The sequence below is a fragment of the Hylobates moloch genome, unplaced genomic scaffold (assembly GCF_009828535.3).
Source record: "Hylobates moloch isolate HMO894 unplaced genomic scaffold, HMol_V3 SCAFFOLD_21, whole genome shotgun sequence".
Classification (NCBI taxonomy): domain Eukaryota; kingdom Metazoa; phylum Chordata; class Mammalia; order Primates; family Hylobatidae; genus Hylobates; species Hylobates moloch.
The window spans coordinates 24,233,226-24,249,834 of NW_026652296.1; the positions used below are offsets into that span (position 1 = coordinate 24,233,226).

At 48.8% G+C, this 16,609-nt stretch overlaps 1 protein-coding gene and 1 long non-coding RNA gene across 11 annotated transcripts in view; one reads left to right on the plus strand and one right to left on the minus strand.

The window, feature by feature from the left end:
* LOC116460759 (uncharacterized) overlaps nucleotides 1–16,609 on the plus strand; it is a 77,287-nt gene that overhangs the window by 50,257 nt on the left and 10,421 nt on the right. The window lies entirely within an intron of this gene.
* Nucleotides 3,931–16,609, minus strand: part of DLGAP4 (DLG associated protein 4) — a 168,805-nt gene continuing 156,126 nt past the window's right edge. For all 10 annotated transcript variants that reach the window (XM_032141839.2, XM_032141840.2, XM_058433152.1 and 7 more), the window contains 3 exons: nucleotides 6,334–6,425; nucleotides 5,005–5,160; nucleotides 3,931–4,202 (listed from right to left, as the gene is read on the minus strand). In XM_032141839.2, coding sequence (XP_031997730.1) covers nucleotides 3,984–4,202; nucleotides 5,005–5,160; nucleotides 6,334–6,425 — 467 coding nt within the window. In that variant the 3' untranslated portion in view covers nucleotides 3,931–3,983. The remainder of the gene's footprint in view (nucleotides 4,203–5,004; nucleotides 5,161–6,333; nucleotides 6,426–16,609) is intronic.

Consider the following 16,609-nt stretch of genomic DNA (forward strand, 5'->3'; position numbering starts at 1 on the left):
TTTGATTTTTAAAGAGACTAGAAGGACTAGAAGGACATGGTGGCCTGGCACAGTGGCTCACACCTGTGATCCCAGCACTTTGGGAGGCCAAGGCAGGAGAATCACTTGAGCCCATGAGTTTGAGACTAGCCTGGGCAACAAAGTGAGACTCCATCACTACAAAAAATTTTAAAATTAGCTGGGCATGGTGGCATGTACCTGTGGTCCCAGCTACTTGGGAGGCTGAGGCAGGAGGATTGATTGAGCCCAGTTGGTTGAGGCTGCAGTGAGCCATGATCACACCATTCTTTGCACTTCAGCCTGGGCAGCAGAGTGAGACCTTGTCTAAAAAAGAAAAGAAAAAACAAAACAAAACAAAACCAGACAGATAGACATGGTAACTGAAAGCAGTGACTGATCCTTAATGGGACCCTGGATGGATAAAAGGGAGAAGGTATAAGGGACAAGGTTGTGAGGGCACCTGGTGTATGGGCTGTGCTTTAGGCCATACTAATATGTGCGCCGAGTGCCCTTCTGGGTAAAGGAGGTGCTCCCTGGAACATTCCTTTCTTAAGTTTGAGGGTGGTGATGGTATTGTGGTTGTGCAGGAACGTCCTTGTGCCTGGGAGTTGCATGATGTGTTTTGGGGTGAAATATCAGTGTATGCCACTGACTCTCAGATGGCTCACGGGGAAAACAATGTGTATGTATCCGAGAGGGATAATGCCCATATGGGTGAAATATTGGTAATCGGTGACTCTGGCCGCCGGATATGTTTTCATTATTATACTGTTCCTTCAATGGAGGCGGCGTCTTCTCCACTGCTGTGCCAGGAAGGCTGGGCGTGGGGGTCCAGATTCTGTACATCAGACACCCCTACCCCATCTTGTGCTTAATAGAGTGCAGGATCCCTCCTGAGACCCTAATCTAACCCTCAAGTCCCTTCCCCTGCCACAGCAGAAGCAGGAAGGCTAAGGGTCCATCCCCAATCTCCATGGCCCATCCGGGAGAGCCGGCTGCTAGCTGCACCCCTAAACGTCTGCTTCAGTGCCTGATGCAACCGGAAACCTCTTCACTTACCCTTCAAGTCACCCCCAGCTGGGTCTCAGGGGAGGGGTAGGTCTGGGAAGGCGCCAGCCCTGGAGTTAATCCAAGCCACGTGTGGTCACCAGATGCTTTGTCACTACTAACAGGTGTTGGGATCCACGGACAAGGGCTGCTCCAAGCATAGGGGTCCAGCCACAGTTCGGATGGGCTCCCAGGGGCCTCACTGGGGTGGGCCGGGTAGCCTGAACAAAGCTGCTGGGAAGGCAGGGTCCGTGCATCCCCTGGGCCTGAGATCACGAGCTTCTTGGCTGGCTTGGGCCAAGGGAGGAGACCAGGAATCTGTGGCTCCAGAGCCTGGCCAGAGAACTTTCTAAAAGGCATGTTCCAGCCGGGTGCGGTGGCTTACGCCTGTAATCCCAGCACTTTGGGAGGCCAATGGGGGCTGATCCTGAGGTCAGGAGTTCAAGACCAGCCTGGCCAACGTGGTGAAACCCCCCATCTCTACTAAAAATACAAAAATTAGCCGGGCATGATGGCAGGCACCTGTAATCCCAGCTACTCGGGAGGCTGAGGCAGGAGAATTGCTAGAACCCAGGAGGCGTAGGTTGCAGTGAGCCAAGATCGCGCCACTGCACTCCAGCCTGGGTGACAGAGGAAGACTGTCTCAAAAAACAAAAAAGGTATGTTCCTACCACCGGGGCTCGGCACCTCCTGCTTCTGCCAGGACTGCGTGCCACTCCCTCCCCGAAAGCTGGCTACCCACTCATCCTTCCGGTCTCTACCAGAACACTCCTGCCCAGGCTGGGTTTGGCGGTCGCGCTGCGGGGTCCTGAAGCCTCATTCTGCCGCGTCTTGTTTTTTACCACCTGTCGTTGACTTGACCTTATCTGTCACGTTCAATATCTGTCTCCCTCACCAGAGTGAGCTCTGCCCCAGCACTGGGCCTGTGGAGGAGGTGCTCTAGAGATGCACTTAGGGCTCGCACCTGACAGAGTGGAAGCAGCTGCCAGGCATGGGGATACCGAGTACCCCGCCCTGAAGAATGTGCAGACTGTGGATCTGTGGAGGGTGTAAACTGTCCTCTGGGGTGGTCTTTATCAGCCTATCCTGGCTCCTGTGATAGCATCTATCTTTCAAGGGTTTATTTCAAACAGGAAGCTGGTTAAGTGCTGCACACTCATTTTCGGGAGAGGGGACGGTCAGCTCCATCTTCCCGCCCCAGATCACAGAGCTGGCATCCCGGCTGGCACTCCCATCAGGCTGTCTCTACAGAACTGCCTTTTGGGAGGGGTCTGGTTCAGTTTCCTGGGCCCACTCTGCTCATCCCCCTGCAATAATGCCACAAGCCCTCAGTACACGTTACCTCATTTATTCTCACAACATGCCTGTGAGGTAGGGAGGGGCAGGGACTGTCCCCGTTTTACAGAGGAGGAAGTTGAGGCACACAGAGGTCAAGTGACTTGCCCAAGGTCACAGACGGCGGCCAAGCTGGAAATGGGCCCCAGAGCAGGGCCTTGGTTCACCTGGGGAGGGGGGGGTCCCCCCTGCAGCAAGCGCCAGCCAAGAGGATGTCTTGGATGCCAAAGAGGCGCATACACAGCGTAGAGCAGCCCCTTGGGTACTGAGCTGGCTTCGGGGCTGAGCCCCTGCCCTCCCCCACCCCGCCCTGCAGGCCCGGGCCATTGCAGCTCAGGGCTCGTGACACCCTGGGAGTGGGATGGGGGGGGGGCAGGAGAGAGAGAAGGATAATTGGGGTAAAAAAAAAATAGAACAGAAAACTCAGAGGCTGGGCAGATGGGCCCTTAGGAGTGGGGGGGGAGGGGGTGGAGACCAAAAAAAAAGGGCTGCTTACACACAAGGTATATATTTTTACACACACTTGTACACACACCTAGATATAGTACATGTAAAAATATATGCTATTCACACACCCGCCTCCTGCCAGGTGCCCCGAGAGCCAGCGGCAGCGGCGCTGGGTGGGCATGGGTGAGCAGATGGGCGTTTGTTAACTATACACTCTAAGGTCTATGTGCATATGTACACATACATACAGATACCGCCACCCGCCCCTTGGGCACTGGACACAGGCGCGGCTGAGGACTGACAGCCCCCTGGAAGCCACTCGGAGTCCTAGATTTTGCTGAAGGAAGAAGGGGCTGGAGAAAATAAAAGGGCGGGAGTCTGGAGTGTGATAACTGTGGCTTCGTCTCAATTTCCCCCCCAAGACTAAACTTCCCTCATCTGCTCAGCGGTGAGTCCTGCCTGACACTACCCAGGGCTGGCGGGGCACCTCCCAGTGAGGCGCCTCTATCTGCGTGTGTGTGTGTGTGTGTGTGTGTGCGCGTGGGAGGCTGTGTGTGAGCACTTGGCGGGGGAGGGAGGGGACTTGTGTCCATCTCTCTGTCCTCTGGGCCCTCAACCGCAGAGAGGGCTGAGACCCAGAAAGCCGCTTGCCACAATGGTGACCAATGTGTGAGCTCTGAAGGGAAAAGAGAAAAACTAAGAAAGAATGAAAATCCAAGGTCAGAGTGGGGGTAGCCGGGGAAAGGAAGGACATGGCAGGTGCCCAAGGCTGCCCTTGGACTGTCGTCATCTTGTAAACAAGCTAGTGTGAGTTCTCATCAGATAGAACGAGTAAAAAGACCGCAGTCTGGAGGCTGGGCCGGGAGTTGCCGACGTCCATCTATCTAGTCCACCACGGCCAGCAAGAGGGAAAAAAAAGTTTTCTAGTTTTGTGATTTTTGTTGATTTTTTTTGTGAGTAAAATCTTCATAACCTAAAGCTGGGAGGGACCCGAAAAAGCCAGATTGTGAGCCCTTGTGTGCGTCAATTTGAAAGTTGGCTCAGGGTCTCTAAGACAGAATAACCACAGCAAAGGCTGAGAAAACTCTGTTCCGTTCGCACTTAGTTTTTGTGATTTTAATGATTTAAAATCGTTTCTTTCCTCCTGCACGGTCTCAGAGCCTGGTCTGGGCCTCCGGGACATAAATCTCGATGCTGTCCGCGCTCTCGGTGGCTGAGTTCTGCCGCACAGAAGCTGCCCGCTTGGCCGCCAGGAGTCTCTTGCGGGCCTCCTGGCGCTGCTTGTCGCTGGCGTCTGAGGCCTTGTCGCGGCTCACTGCCGGCTTGGATTTGGCTGGCTTCTTTGGGACCGGAGGGGGTGGTTTCTTCTCTTCCTTTAGTGAGACAGTGAGGAGAGAACAAAAATAAAATAAAGGTGCCACGTTTTGTGTGGCACTACCCCCCACCGTATGCCGGCAGCTGGAGTCTCCACCCCAGCCTCCCCGCATCGGGCGCAAGCAACACACACTTGGAATCAGGAAGCCACGAGAAGCGATGACAGTGGGAAGAGCACAAGGCACTGGAGCGGAACGCAAGCCTAGACTCCGAGGGCGCTCGAGCAGGGGGGACGGGCAGATCCCCGTGTCCGCCCTCATGTTGAACCACTGGGAGCCTGAGACTTGGGCAGGAGCTAGCCTGAGTCACACCCAGAGACAAATTTAGGGCTTCAGGTCCCACTTTACAGGCTATTCTAGGGGATTAGACAGGGCCACGGTTCAACAGGGGTCACTGGTTCTGGTTTGCAGAAGGAAGCCTCAGGGAAGAGGGTGGCTACCACAAGGTCACAGAGCTGGCTCCAGACCTCAGGACTCCTGGCAGCAGGGCCCCAGGAGAAGGGACCATTTTCCTGCCTCCTCTGTTATAACGTGATTGAGGCTGTGGGCATGCCTCTCCCAGGATCCCCTTTTCTGGACATGCAGGGCAGGACACATGCTTCAGGGGCAGCCTCAACTACACGGAGCAAGCGGCATGCCAGAAAAGTGCCAAGCATGGACCCCACGCAGTGATGGACGTGAGCCCCCAGCTCAAAGACGACACACGGAGAAGGGAGCCAAGCAGCACTGACCGATGTGGGCAGCGTTATTGCCGACCAGGAATTTGTCCCTGGACTTCCCCTCCGCACTGCTCCATGCTCACCTTCCTCTTCTCGGGGGTCTCCACCAGCTGCCAGCTGTTGGCCTTGAGGTGGTAGAGTTCGTCGAACTTCATGCTGATGTCCTCGATGGACAGCTGTAGCAGGTCCCAGAACCCTGCTAGGTCCTGGGCTGTGGGGCGTGGGTTGGCATCAGGGTTCTGTGGGCCAGATGGGGATCAGTGGGGCCGGCTCAGCAGAGGCTTGTCCTGCTCCCCCCGACCCCCCCCAACAAGCAGGGTTCCTCTGGGCCCTGCCAGTGCCCGCGGGGGCTCTTGAGGCCTAGTGTCTGGGTCAGTATCTGTATGAATGAATTTAAGCCAGTTCGGGTCAGCACCAGCCCTAGTGGTGGGGATCTTTCTTTGGGGGATAGTCTAAGGGCTGTGGTGAGGAAAGCACTCCTGTCCCTAATGTATGTGTATGCTAGCAGATGGGTGTTCTCTTTTTGGACGGAAGAAACAAGTTCTTGGCCATGGTGTGACAGTGACACCGAGAAGCCCAATTCACTCCCAGGTGGGGAAGGTCACAGAATCTGTGTTGTTTCCCTCGTGTCACTCTGTTCCATGACAACGCAACCCCCAGGTCTCTCTAGGTCTTGGAGACAAACGATCTCCACTGCCTCCCGCTGGGAGCACACACATTCCCACAGGCAGAACAGCCCAGGACTTTGCTTCTGACCCTGACAGGGCCAGCCCTCCTAACAGGTAAGAGGGAGGGAGAAAGCCAAGCCACCAATCCCAGCAGTGGGATTTTTTTTTTTTTTTTTTTTTGAGACGGAGTCTCTCTCTGTTGCCCAGGCTGGATGCAGTGGCGCGATCTCGGCTCACTGCAAGTTCCGCCTCCCGGGTTCACGCCATTCTCCTGCCTCAGCCTCCCTCGTAGCTGGGATTACAGGTGTACGCCACCACGCCCGGCTAATTTTGTATTTTTAGTAGATGGGGTTTCTCCATGTTGGTCAGGCTGGTCTCGAACTCCTGGACCTCAGGTGATCCGCCCGCCTTAGCTTCCCAAGTGCTGGGATTACAGGCGTGAGCCACTGTGCCCGGCCAATACAGAATATATTTTATATAAATAAACCAGTGCTAATTGACTTTACCATCCATGTGGCTGTTTCAACATGGAAAAATATTAGAAGTCTGATAGGGCCGCTTTTGCCCCCTTTCTTGTGCTAGACAGACACTGACACACATTGCCACTGTCCTTCCAACACCATGAGGAAGCCGCACTGTGTGTGTGTTACAGAGGAGGGCACAGAGGCTTCGAGGGGCTGGCAGAGTGTAGTGGGCAGCCAAAGGCTGGAAGCCCTGCTGTGGAGGAAGGAGAATCACACTCACCAAGTTTTGCTCACAGAGGCCCCGGAACTGCTGGAATTTCTGGGACATCAGTAGCTGGGCACTGCCCACAGCACTGAGGACTTTTCCTAAGACTGAGAAACAGAGGGTGGAAAAAGACTGATTTAGCACAGCACAGGGTTTGGTGGGATGGCATCATGCTTCTCATCTCCCCCCACACTCCCTTAGGGTAGAACTCATTATTTCATGATGGCGGTGGTCTTCATTTTATCTAAACGTTAATCCATTCTCATTGAGAAAAACACAAACAATATAAAGTGAACCCCATCCCATTTCCTGAGCACATGTTATGGCAACAAATATGAAAACTGAGTGTAAATGTAAAACATTTTCCAGAAAAACATAAATCATGGTCTTAAGAAGAGAGGCCGGGTACAGTGGCTCACGCCTATCATCCCAGCACTTTGGGAGGCTAAGGCAGATCACCTGAGGTCAGGAGTTAAAGACCAGCCTGGGCAGCATGATGAAATCCTATCTCTACAAATACATGAAAATTAGCCAGGCATAATGGCAGATGCCTGTAATCCCAGCTACTCAGGAGGCTGAGGCAGGAGAATCATTTGAACCCAGGGGGCAGAGGTTACAGTGAGCCAAGATGGTGCCACTGCACTCCAGCTTGGGTGACAGAGGAAGACTCAGTCTCAAAATAAAAATCTGATTAGACTCATAGGTATTTTTAAGAAACTGAAGCAGAACTCTTCTCAGAAAAAGGAACTAGGTGTAAGTAGTTTTACAGCTGAGGTACTAAAAACTTTCAAGGAACAGGAAATCCCTTTTTCATATATTCTGTTCCAGAGATTAAATAAACATGGAAAATGATGCAACTTGTTTTAGGAACTCTGACAGCAGATAGGACATGCCAAGAATGGACCACTTTCACTAACAAATGTAGAAGTCTTAAAAGTATAAGCAAATAGGATCAGAAGAATTGTAAAAAATAAACATCCTAATCGAGAAGTCTTTAACCCAGGAATACAAGGTTGATCTTGTATTGTGACTTCCAGTTTTAAAATGCTGGCCGGGCATAGTGGCTCATGCCTGTAATCCCAGCACTTAGGGAGGCAGGAGGTCCCCAACAAAAATACAAAAAATTAGCTGGGTGTGCTGGTGTGCATCTGAGGTCACAGCTACCTGGGAGGCAGAGGCTGTGGTGAGCTTAGACCTGAACCTGGGAGGTGGAGGTTGCAGTGAGCCAAGATCACGCCCACTACACTCCAGCGTGGGTGGCAGAGTAAGACTCCATCTCAAAAACCAAACAAAAAAAAGTAGCATACCCAATAATCTCTTATTTGAAATTAAAAAAAGAGGCTTGGGCATAGTGGCTCAGACCTATAATCCCAGTACTTTAGGAGGCTTGAGGCAGGAGGATCACTTGAGCCCAGGAGTTCAAGACCAGCCTGGGGAACAAAGTGAAACCCTCTCTCTATGAAAAAATTTAAAAATTAGCTGGGTGTGGTAGCGGATGCCCATAGTCCCAGCTGTCCAGGAGGCGAGGCGGGGCGGGAGGATTGTTTGAATCCAGGGTTTCAAGGCTGCAGTGAACTATGATGGCACCACTGCATTCCTCTAACCTGGGTGACAGAGCAAGACCCTGTCTCAAAAACAAAAGAGTGTGGACTGCAGCAAGAGCTTTCCTGAACCTAGCCGGCAACAAGGAGAATGACACTGGTGGGGAGGTCCTGCACTGTGAGGAGCCCTGTAGTTGCCTGTGCAGAAGAAAAGCCTGATAGAACTCTCCCAGGCACCCATTCCCATGTACAGATTCCTGCCAGCCTGGGACACAGTCCTGGCCCCTCTCTCACAGTGATCTACTTACAAGAGCTCATCAAGGAAGAATTCACCTCATTAAGAAATTAGTAATTAAAAGGAAACTGACACAGGAGTTCAAGATATTACAGGAACAGCAAATGGCACATGAATACTTACCAGAAATTGTTGCCAGGGAATAGATGAAAATTGTAACATCCATGAATATGTAAAAGAGTTCAAAGCAGAGATAGTAAGACAATGGAAGGAGATAAAACAGGGGCTCTGGAACTAGAGCAGGAGGAAAATCAGGCCATCACAGAAACAAGGCCACCCTGGAGGTCACACAGACATTCAACCCTGCTGAGGACTTGTCCTGAGTAGCACAGCCCTACAGGGAGAGGGCTGAAAGGCTTCAGGTACAAAATGCTTCAGCTGCCCCATGAATAGAATAAAACTTTTATTTTAAACGAATAGTAGTTAAGCTGGGGGGAATAAAATGAGCCCCCCAGGGTAGACAGTGGGGACCTGTGTCTGGCTTAGTTTAAAGAAGAGTGGGAATAAAAGGGAGTCTTTCCTAAAAAATTATTATATAAGACTGCACCTGGGTACTTTATCTTTTTAGAAACAGAAGTAGGGACTAAGTACTAAAAAAGAAAAACTACTAAAAAGAGATTCAGAGACATGGAAGAGAAAGAACATGCATCTATCAGAGTTCTAAAAGGGGACGGAGAGATGGGAGAAATCAAAGGGATTATGGTTATGAATATGGAGGCTCATGCCTGTAATCCCAGCACTTTGAAAGGCAAAGGCTAAGGCAGGCAGATCACTTGAGGCCAGGAGTTCAAGAGCAACCTGGGCAACATGGCAAAACTCCGTCTCTACTAAAAATACAAAAAATAGCCAGATGTGGTGGCACATGCCTGTAATCCCAGCACTTTGGGAGGCCAAGGTGAGGTCGGCAGTTCAAGACCAGCCTGGTCAACATGGCAAAACCCCATCTCCACTAAAAATACAAAAATTAGCCAGGCTTGGTGGCGGACACCTGTAATCCCAGCTACTGGGGAGGCTGAGGCAGGAGAATCACTTGAACCTGGGAGGCGGAGGTTGCAGTGAGCCAAGATCACGCTACTGCACTCCGGCCTGGGTGACAGAGCGAGACTCCGTCTCAAACAAACAAACAAAACTCTCAGATGAAAACATAAGACCAAATCTCCATGACCTTGGATTTTGCAATGGTTTTGTAAGACACCAAAAGCATAAGCAATGAAAGAAGGAAAAAAAAAAAGCAGATAAACTGGACTTCATTAAATGGAAAACTTTTTATGCATTGAAGGACACTATGAAGAAAAAAGCTGGGTGTGGTGGCTTATGCCTATAATCCCAGCCCTTTGAGAGGCTCAGGTGGGTGTATCACTTGAGGTCAGGAGTTTGAGACCAGTCTGGCCAACATGGTGAAACCCTGTCTCTACTAACAATACAAAAATTAGCCAGGCTGGTGACGCATGCCTATTATTCCCAGCTACTCGAGGGTGCTGAGGCAGGAGAGTCACTTGAACCTGAGAGGTGGAGGGTGCAGTGAGCTGAGACTGTGCCACTGCACTCCAGCCTGGGCAACAGAGTGAGACTCTGTCTCATAGAAAGACACTATGAAGAAATGAAGACAACGCACAGAGTGGGAGAAAATATCTGCAAATCATGTATCTGATAAAGGTATAATGCCAAGAATATATATAAGAATTCCCTACAACTGAACAACAAAAAGATAAACAACCCAGTTTTTTTTTTTTTTTTTTTTTTAGAGAGGGAGTTGATCTGTGTTTGTTGCCCAGGCTGGAGTGCAGTGGCGCAATCTTGGCTCACTGCAAGCTCCGCCTCCCGGGTTCACGCCATTCTCCTGCCTCAGCCTCTCCGAGTAGCTGGGACTACAGGCGCCCGCCACCACGCCCGGCTAATTTTTTGTATTTTTTAGTAGAGATGGGGTTTCACCGTGGTCTCGATCTCATGACCTCGTGATCCGCCCGCCTCGGCCTCCCAAAGTGCTGGGATTACAAGCGTGAGCCACCGTGCCCGGCCAACAACCCAGTTTTAAAATGTACAAGGATAGTTCTCCAAAGATAGATGTTCAGTAAATACGCTCAACATCTCAACAGCATTAGTCGTCAGGGAACTGCACATCAAAACCATAATGATACTTCATACCCATTAAGATAGCTATCAAGGCTCCTGCCTGTAATCCCAGAACTTTAGGAGGCCAAGGTGGAGTACCACTTGAGCCTGGGAGTTCAGGACCAGCCTGGGAGTTCAGGACCAGCCTGGACAACACAGTGAGACCTCTTCTCTACCAAACAAAACAAAACAAACAAACAAACAAACTGGGCATGGTGGCACACACCTGTAGTCCCAGCTACACAGGAGGCTGAGGTGGGAGGATTGCTCGAGCCCAGAAGGTCAAGGCTGCAGTGAGCTATGATGGCACTATTGTTACCTCAGCCTGGGCAGCAGAGTGAAACCCTGTCTCCAAAATAAACAAACAAACCCCAAAAGCTATCAAGAAAAGTGGAAGCAAGTGTTGCAAAGATGTGGAGAGACTGGAACCCTGTGCATGACTGGTAGGAATATAAAATGATGCAGCTGCTGTGGAAAATAGTTGGGTGGTTCCTCAGAAAGCGAGACATAGATCTGCCACATGATCAACCAATTCCACTTCTGAGTATAAACCCAAAAGAATTGAAAACAGATTTAAAAAGATACTTGTATGCCAATATTTATAGCAGTTTGACTCACAGTAGCCAAAAGGTAGAAACAACCCAAGTGTCCGTCAATAGATGAATAGACTCCGACTAAAAAAAAAATCTGTGTGTGCACACACGCACACACACACGCAGAGAAGACTCTCAACCTCATATAAAATATACTTTTCACACATGGAACATTTGCTAAAAATGACCACATTCTTGGCCATAAAATATACAATAAATTACAAAGAACTGGGTATCATACAGATCATGTATTTTGTTTTTGAGATAGGGTCTCCGTCTTGTCACCCAGGCTGGAGTGCAGTGGTGCCATCACAGCTCACTGCAGCCTTGACCTTCTGTGCGTGTGCAATCCTCCTGCCTTAGCTTCCTGTGTCGCTAGGACTACAGGAGTGCACCACGACGCCCAACTGATTTTTTTTTTTTTTTTGAAATGGAGTCTCGCACTGTTGCCCGGGCTGGTGTGCAGTGGTGCGATCTCGGCTCGCTGCAACCTCCGCCTCCCGGGTTCAAGCGATTCTCCTGCCTCAGTCTCCCAAGTAGCTGGGACTACAGGCATGCGCCACCACGCCTAGCTAATTTTTGTATTTTTAGTAGAGACGGGGTTTCACTATGTTGACCAGGCTAGTCTCGAACTCCTGACCTCGTGATCCGCCTGCCTCAGCCTCCCAAAGTGCTGGGATTACAGGCATGAACCACTGCGCCCGGCCTAATTTTTTTTTTTTTTTCTTAAATAGAGAAGAGGTCCTGCTATGTTTCCCAGGCTGGTCTTGAACTTCTGGGCTGAAGTGATCCTCTTGCCTCAGCCTTTCAAAGTGCTAGGATTGTAGGCATGAGCCACGAGATCATGTTTTTTGACATTAATATAAATAGGTTAGAAACCAGTAATGAAAACATAACTAATAAACTCCCATATAAAAACAAAGATTTACACGTCTAAATAACCCAGTCGTCAAAGAAATCACAGTGGAAGTTGTAGATCTTGTCAGATACAGCTAAAGTAGCAAAGAGAAATGCATCGGCTTCAAAGCTTATATAAAAGGACAGGCTGAAAAAATGAATTAGCTTCCAATTTAAGACATTAGCAAGGCAATAATACAACTAACCCAAAGGGAAGATAAATTAATAAAAATAAGAGGATTAATAAAATTAACAAACCCTGTCAGACTGATCAAGATAAAAAGAAGACAGATGCAAATAAAGATTAGGAATGAGTAAAGGATCATGTGATACAGCTATACTAGAAAAGATACTCAAAACTAGAGTTATACAAAACCATGAAATAAAATCCTGGGTTTTTTTTTTTTGAGACCGAGTCTTGTTTTGTTGCCCAGGCTGGAGTAAAGTGGCGGGATCTCAGCTCACTGCAACCTCTGCCTCCGGAGTTCAAGCAATTCTCCTGCCCCAGCATCCTGAGAGTAGCTAGGATTACAGGCATCCGCCATCATGCCCAGCTAATTTTTGTATTTTTGTAGAAATGGGGTTTCACCATGTTGGCTAGGCTGGTCTTGAACTCCTGACCTCAGGTGATCTGTCCACCTCGGCCTCCCAAAGTGCAGGATTACAGGTGTGGACCACTGTGCCTGGCAAAATCCTGTTGTTAAATTCCTTCAGAGACTATGAGAAGAGGAAACGTCCCACACTGATTTTTGAAGCTAGAGAACCTTAATACTACAACAGGACAAGGATAGAAAGGAAAGATTACAAGCCAGTGTCTCATGAACAAAGACAAAATTATTAAATCACATATTAAACCCAGCAGTGTACTAAAATAATATATAATAAATTCAGCTGGGTTTATTCTGAGAATGCAAGACTGATTCAACATTGACAATTGTAATCACTTCTGATTCTGGCTAAGACAAACCAGTGAGTGTCAGACAAGCTGACTTCTCCCACCCACCAACAAATTAAAAAAAAAAAATCAGTAACAACAACTCATTTTCAAAACATTCAGAAACTACTAGGCCGGGCACGGTGGCTCACACCTGTAATCCCAGCACTTTGGGAGGCTGAGGTGGGCGGATCACCTGAGGTCAGGAGTTTGAGGTCAACCTGGCCAACATGTTGAAACCTCATCTCTACTAAAAATACAAAAATTAACCGGGTGTGGTGGCACGCGCCTGTAGTCCAAGCTACTCGGGAGGCTGAGGCAGGAGAATCACTTGAACCCAGGAGACGGAGGCTGCAGTGAGCCGAGATTGTGCCACTGCACTCCAGCCTGGGTGACAGAGCAAGACTGTCTCAAAAAAAAAAAAAAAAAAAAGAAAAAGAAAAAGAAACTACCAGCACAACCAGAATTTGAGAGGTCAAGATCCCAATGAGAAATAAGATATAGTCAAGTCTGATATTATCTATCACCCGTGAGCTGGGGGCCCATAAGACATCTCCCAATTCAAAAGAAGCTGAGCAGAGCTTGTGGCAGTTTCATGGGAACAGAGACAAAAACTGGAATTCAGGGCTACCAAGGCAGACAGCACTTGGAAAGTACATTAGGCTGAGCAAAGCTTCCAGTAGTCTTGAGGTATTCTTGAGATGGAAACTGGAGCTCAGAGTCTGCCATGAAGGAGGGGCTTGGAAAACACCACTGGCTACTGCTGTGACCCCCGAGGTGTGCACACTGGGATTGGGCGCCAACTAGAAATAGATGAGCTGTCACAAGCACCCAGCTCGGAATCACTGTCAGAAAAACCCTGCCCTGAATCACCTCAATACCATTCAGATTAAATTGATTTCGTCATACACTAATTACCTGTAAGAAGCAAAAGTAAATTCTTAAAGAGCAGAAAATCATCCTGAGCCTCAAATTACCTCTAGTTTTCAAATGTAATTTCTGACACTGAACAGAAATTACCAGGCACACCAGGAGATATGACGAAGTAATTGTACACCAAAAGAGAAAAAATAAAAAGAGACCTACAGGGTCTGGACCTACAGAGTTACTGGAGGAGGGCTTTAAAATAACTGTAAATATATACATATACAAGAAAACAGATGAAGAATATTAGCAGAGAACCAGAATTTATCAAAAAAGTATCAAACGAAAAGTCTAGAAGAAGTATATTACTGAAGTTAAGAATGTTAACAGATGGTTTTTTAAAATTATTATTATTTTTTTTCGAGATGGAGTCTTGTTCTGTCGCCCAGGCTGCAGTGCAGTGGCGCTATCTCAGCTCACTGCAACCTCCGCCTCCCAAGTTCAAGAAATTCTTCTGCCTCAGCCCTCTGAGTAGCTGGGATTACAGGTGCCCGCCACCATGCCTGGCTAATTTTTAGTAGAGACGGGGGTTCACCATGTTGGCCAGGCTGGTCTTGAACTCCTGACCTCGTGATCTGCCTGCCTCAGCCTCCCAAAGTATTGGGATTACAGGTGTGAGCCACCGCGCCTGGCCAACAGATGGGTTTAATAGATTTGTCATAGCTGAACTATAAAATAATCTGGTAGGAAATATCTAGACTGAGGCCTAAAGGTAAAAAATAAAACAATAAAGAGACAAGACAGTCAGTCGAACATATGTGTAATTAGAGTCCACAATTAGAGAAGAAGTAAAATGGAGCAGAAATTGGAGTAAGGAATGGCCAGGACTTCTCTGAAATTTATGAAAGATATTATAGTTCAAGATTCAAGAAGCCCTGTGAATATCAGGCCGGGCGCGGTGGCTCACGCTTGTAATCCCAGCACTTTGGGAGGCCGAGGCGGGCGGATCACGAGGTCAGGAGATCGAGACCACGGTGAAACCCCGTCTCTACTAAAAATACCAAAAAATTAGCCGGGCGTGGTGGCGGGCGCCTGTAGTCCCAGCTACTCGGAGAGGCTGAGGCAGGAGAATGGCGTGAACCCGGGAGGTGGAGCTTGCAGTGAGCCGAGATCGCGCCACTGCACTCCAGCCTGGGTGATAGAGCAAGACTCCGTCTCAAAAAAAAAAAAAAAAAAAGGAAGCCCTGTGAATATCAAGCAGGAGAAATAAAAGGAAAATCACACCTAGATCTCATAGTAAAACTGGTAAAACTCAAACACAAGGAGAAAATCTTAAAAGCAGATAGAGCGGATAAAATTAATCTTCAGAAGAGCAGCAGGAAGACTGACAGCTTACTTTTCAATAAAAAGGCTGGAAATCAGAAGACAATCAAAGACACATTTAGGCCTGGCACCGTCTGATCTCAGCACTTTGAGAGGCTGAGGTGGGAAGATCGCCTAAGGCCAAGGAGTCTGAGATCACAGGGGTGCACCACCACACCCAGTTATTTAAAAAATGTTTTTTGTAGAGACCCAGTCTCGCTTTGTTGCCTTGGCTGGTCTCAAACTCCTGGGTTTAAACAGTGCCCCCATCTTGGCCTCCCAAAGTGCTAGGATTACAGGCATGAGCCACTGTGCCTGGCTTTATTTTTTTAATGGCGCAATATAAGCATGTTTATATGTTGTTGAGAATGACTTTGTTAGAAAAAGGGAGCTTATTATGCTGGAGAGAAAATGGTCCACTGTTGGGGTTATCCTTAGGTGAGAAGGAATCGAATTAGTGCCCAAGTAGAGAACTTGATGCCCAGCCACAAGACCCCGTCTCTACAGAAAATAAAAAAATTAAACCAGGTGTGGTGGTGTGTGCCTGTAGTTTAGCTACTCAGGAGGCTGAGGTGGGAGGACTGCTTTAGCCCAGGAGATTGAGGCTGTGGTGAGGTATGATTGTGCTACTACACTGGAGCCTGGGTGATAGATGGAGACCTTGTGTCTTTTTTTTTTTTTTTTTTTTTTTTTTGAGACGGTGTCTGGCTCTGTCGCCCAGGCTGGAGTGCAGTGGCACAATCTCGGCTCACTGCAAGCTCCGCCTCCCAGGTTCACGCCATTCTCCTGCCTCAGTCTCCTAAGTAGCTGGGACTACAGGTGCCCGCCACTACGCCCGGCTAATTTTTGTATTTTTAGTAGAGATGGTGTTTCACCGTGTTAGCCAGGATGGTCTTGATCTCCTGACCTCGTGATCCGCCCGCCTTAGCCTCCCAAAGTGCTGGGATTACAGGCATAAGCCACCACGCCCGGCTGTATTTTTTATAGAGATACAAAATATAAAATTAGCCAGGCATGGTGTTTCATGTGGGGTGTTTTACATGGTGTTTCGTGGGGTTTCACTATGTTGCCCAGGCTGGTCTTGAACTTTTGGGATCAAGTGATCCACCTGCCTCAGCCTCCCAAAGTGTTGGGACTACAGGCATAAGCCACTGTGCCCAGCCATACACAGAACTTTCGATTTTTTTTCCTTCATATCTAACAGCAACTTTATTCAGAGGAAATGAAACACAGCAAGCCTTTAGGCATAGTGTGAACTTCCCAGGACAAAGTACTGTCAATTTTTTTTTTTTTTTCCTGAGATGAAGTCTAGCTCTGTTGCCCAGACTGGAATGCAGTGGCGCAATCTGGGCTCACTGCAACCTCTGCCTCCCGGGTTCAAGTGATTCTCCGGTCTCAGCCTTCCAAGTAGCTGGGATTACAGGTGCACACCACCACGCCTGGCTAACTTTTTGTATTTTAGTAAAGATGGAGTTTCACCATGTTGCCCAGGCTGGTCTCGAACTCCTGAGCTCAGGCAATCCACCCACCTCGGCTCCCAAAGTGCTGGGATTACAGGCATGAGCCACCGCACCCAGCCAGTACTGTCACATTAAAACTCTGAGGCATGGCATGCAAAGTACTAGAATCCTACAACAAGTTATACTAGGATCAGGATTGGAATAAGGATTTCTGTTGTTAGCATTATGCCAAC